Consider the following 4,466-nt stretch of genomic DNA (forward strand, 5'->3'; position numbering starts at 1 on the left):
AGTTAAAACTAAATGCAATCTCGATTTGTTTTTTTCTGTATTCCTCAACTCCAATAATTCAGCCATTGTCCTCGAAAGGTACTACATGGAGTATCCGTTTTTCCAATAGGTCCTCCCAACAGATGCCTAAAGGAGAGTGGTGCTTAATAAAAAGTTTGTGCTAACCTGACCGCCCTTTAGAAGTCAGACTTGAGTATCTTAACCCGGTGTGCCCAGTGGTGCAGGCTGCAGAGCTCCCCTGCACCTACAGGAGAGGGGCTCGGGCCCCGCCCAGGGTGAGGCATGCTGTGGGCGGGGCCTCCCAGCGCCCCGCCCCCGCCCCGCCCCGCCCCCCTCGCCGCACGCGGAGCTGCGGACCAACTGTTGCCGCCGGGGCCGCCTGGGTGGCCAGGCCAGCGCCGCGCTATGCTGTCTCTCCTGCTGGTCTTCGCGGGCCTGGCGGCCTCCTCCAGCCCGCGTAAGGAGGATGATGGAGTCGGGGCACTGTCCCTGCCTCGGGGTGCTGCGGGTCGGGCTCCCACAGCTCCGACCAGACCTGGGACCGCCCCCGCCGTCCCGCGGGGCCGCCCTGAAGAAGGGAGGCGCCCTGGGCGATGGGGAGCCGGGTGGGAGTCGCGGCCCGCCCCGCCCTGCCGAGGCTGAGCCGGTGTCGGTCCTCGTCCGCCCCCGGGAAGTGTGGGGCGACCCGAGGTGAGGGCACAGGCGGGGCGGGGTGCCGCTGCCCACGCGGTCGCTCACGGAGTTTCCTCCCGCAGAGTCTCAGAAGCTGCAACTTACGGTGCCCTACAGGGTGGAGAGTGACGAGGATGGCGCGGCGCCCGCAGCGCAGGTACTGGCCCGCCGGCATTTTAGGGAGCTCCTGTCTGCTGCAGCTTGTGGCTGAAGTCGGTGCTCATCCCTTTCCTACCTGTGTTCTAATGTACTGTGCGAAAGAGCTTTTTTCTTTGAGTGACTTCAAGAGTTTGATTTTTAAAACATTTCTCAAGTAATCCACGAATATCATGAACAGATGTTAAAACACAAACTCAAGAAAAATCCCTATACTCCCTAGATCACAAATAGCATAGAGTTTACTGCACTGTTTTTCTCAAAACTATTCAAATTGATAGATGATTAAGATATTTTAAGGGCTGGGAGTATAGCTCAGAGGTATAAGTTTCTGCCTGGCAATCGCAAGGTTCTGAGTTCAATCCCCAGTGCCTGAAAAAGAAAAAAACAACAACAACAACAAACACCTTAATATGTGTTCTATGAGATCAAACTGTTTGTTCATAAAATGGTTTAAACATAGCAATATATATATGCATGATATCATCATGCTTATATATTCGTGTATATGTACCATAAATCTGTTGTAAAACTAATATTTTAATCAAATTAGTAAAGCATGTGCACTGTAAACTTTATTCTAGCCTATACAGAATAATCTGAAAAAAGTGAATATAAACCTGTTTTTAAAGATAAATTTTAATGAAATGAATACTTAATCATATACAAACACACACATTTTAATTAGAATATTATTGACTTTTTGATTTATATATAAAATTAAGATTTATTTTTCGGCTGAGGAGATGGCTCAAAGGAATAATTTGCTTCCCTGGCAAGAGCAAGGGCCTGAGTTTAATCCACGGTTCCACCAAAAAAAAAAAGATTTATTTTTGTAACTAATATGACTTTATTTTTGATAAAGATGTAACAATCAGCAATTTGTGCAATTTTTTGAATGTGGTTTTATGAACTTTGGAAAATTATCTTCTTAGAATTTTTTCATAAATACTGAAAATATTTTCCAGAAAAATTACATTATTTGACAGTCATTTTCAGAGGATGATGATGCATGTCTTCCTGTACCTGCAACAGGCTTAGTTCAATTTTCCTGGTCTATGCTGACATGATCCAACGGAATAGCTCACTTTAGCCCATATTTCTATTAAGCTTAAAGATATACATGGCTTTTAGCAATATTGATTATTTTATTCATATTTCTAATTTATTATTTTGACATCTCATGAATAAGAAATACGTAATTTTTTAAAAGTTACAACTTTTTACATTACAGATGTTGAAATTTCTTTAAATTTGTTTTAAAGAGGAAAAAGCCAAAATGACAAAAACAAAGCAATATAAAACAATAAAAATGGTACAAAATTTCCAAACAAGAATAGAAAATTGACAATTGTTGTTATATTATACATTGTTATCAAATTTGTTGCTCAGATTACCAGATCTAGGCATTCATACAATATTGTTCAAACAGTTAAGTAGGAACTCTTCCTTTCAATAAACATTAATTTTTCTCCTTATACTTTATATTTTTTAAAAATTTATTTTTTAAAGAGAGTGTAAAAATAATACATAAGACTTTAGAAATGATACACATTTTAAACAGGATGAAAGATATTCAACAGTGGTTGTTATATTGCACATTGCTGTCTTCATTGTAGTTGCTCAGATTACAGATATTAGGATATAGCAGTTGGCATTTCTAACGAGTACTTTCTCCCTGAAACCTTCACTGCAGGTCACGTATATCATCGATATCGATGAGAAGAGTTACACTCTCCAACTTGAAAAACAGTAAGTAGTCATTCTTTCCCTACACTTGTTTTTAGGGTGTGACATTTTTATAATCAATGTTTTACATTTACATTTCAAAGTTTTTTCAGGTTTGGCTTATTTTTTAGTACTTTGCAGCACAGAATGATTGTATTCCTTCTGGGGATTTGGTACATGTAGATGACACATCTCAATTCTTTTTTCTATCTCTACACTCTCCATCTCTTGGTTTTCTTCTCCTTTAACAAAAGATCTGTATCTCCTTTTTCTCTTTATTTATATTTTGGGTTTCTCTATGCTAAATCAAGCTTGCACAAGATCATTGATAATTGTTTCAAATGTTATTTCTTCTTTGTAATTAATTCACCATATGCTTAATCATGAAGTTCTTCATCTTCAGATTTTAAAAACTAATATTTGAGCCACAATCTATTCAAGAGACGTAAGTACTAACTCATATTGCATAAGTGGAAATAACTGTAACTCTAAAACATAATCACCAATGATGAAAGTAATTTGTCAACATTTGATTCTGCTTGTCTGTACTTATGATTTTACATATTTATATGCCTTAAGAATTTAATTTGACTTTGCTAAACCATTTTTTTCATTTTGCTATAGTATGTGCTTTTAATCCGTTAATTTTGTCTTCTTTTCGTCCTAGAAGGAGTCTGTAAGAGTTGTCTTGTATATGTGTAGCCATATTTTAAAATTTCCTTTATATAAAACATATGGAAACCTGTGAAAAATATTTTATTCTTCACAAATAGGTGTGTTATACTAGCAGTTCTTATTTAGTAATTTATAGTGCCTTCCTCTATGTTTAATCTTAATGTATTTGTTTGATAGATACCATTCCATAGTATAAAAAATTGATAGATGATTAAGATATTTTAAGGTATTGAAACAATAAATTTCTGTAATAAATGAGTTTTTTTATAAATATTTAAGTCTACAGAGCTTCTGTTTTATAAACTTTCTGGATCAAAGTATAAACTGAACTAATCTGAACAATCTCTACAAGCAGGTTATTTTCTGAAGCAATAATAGCAATTTAGCTCTCCAAAAGCATGCATGATTTGCAAAAATATTTTTGGTCATCTTCACTTCAACTTACATATGTTTGAGTTTGGATTTTTTGATCTTTCTGTGTGAGGTTGCATATTCAGTGTTTATAGCTTTTTATTATACCTCTCCAACTGAATTGTTAACAAAGCAAAAAAAAAATTAGAATAATAACATTTAGATTCCATCAGTGAATGCTGTTTATGCAAACATTTTATTTATTTAAAACCAAAAATGGGGGCAGGGAGATGGCTCAGTGGAATAAGCACTTCCCTGGCAAGCGCAAGGGCCTGAGTTCAATCCCTGATTCTGCAAATAAATAAATAAATAAATGGCAAGCGCAAGGGCCTGAGTTCAATCCCTGATTCTGCAAATAAATAAATAAATAAATAAATAAATAAATAAATAAATAAAACCAAAAATGTATGTGACAGTTAATAGTGAAATCTCATTATCCCAATTTCCAGACTGATTCACTTCTCTCAATCCTCATTGCCGGTTATCATTATATTTTATAAATTCTATTTTATCTTATTCTCATTCAACTCTAAATCCTGAGATCTATCAAAAAATCATAATGCTTTCAGTCTTACCTTAAATGGTATATTAATCAGTGTTTACTAGATAAACATATAAGATATACAAATACATAAGAATTCACAAGATTGGCATAGAGGGGCCATAGAGTCCGATGTGGAAGAGTGCAGAGGGTCTCTGCACACCGGAGACTGAAGGATCTGGTTGATGATCTGGAGGTCACTGCAATGTGCCATGAGAGTCCAGGCTGATGGGTCTGCAAAGGAGGGCTGAAGGATCTGTGCCCAAAGCTGAAGAGTCTGCAC

General features: G+C 37.4%; 1 protein-coding gene across 2 annotated transcripts in view; it reads left to right on the top strand.

Moving 5' to 3' along the window:
* The first annotated feature begins 342 nt into the window (after nucleotides 1–342).
* The window catches only part of LOC101573490 (A disintegrin and metallopeptidase domain 3-like), a 181,533-nt gene continuing 177,409 nt past the window's right edge, over nucleotides 343–4,466 (top strand). The window contains exons 1-3 of one of the 2 annotated variants that reach the window (XM_023722016.1): nucleotides 343–457; nucleotides 756–829; nucleotides 2,525–2,580. In XM_023722016.1, coding sequence (XP_023577784.1) covers nucleotides 406–457; nucleotides 756–829; nucleotides 2,525–2,580 — 182 coding nt within the window. In that variant the 5' untranslated portion in view covers nucleotides 343–405. The remainder of the gene's footprint in view (nucleotides 458–755; nucleotides 830–2,524; nucleotides 2,581–4,466) is intronic. The other variant, XM_023722017.1, reaches the window with a different exon arrangement.

The sequence above is a fragment of the Octodon degus genome, unplaced genomic scaffold, assembly GCF_000260255.1.
Source record: "Octodon degus isolate 3935 unplaced genomic scaffold, OctDeg1.0 scaffold00088, whole genome shotgun sequence".
NCBI lineage: Eukaryota > Metazoa > Chordata > Mammalia > Rodentia > Octodontidae > Octodon > Octodon degus.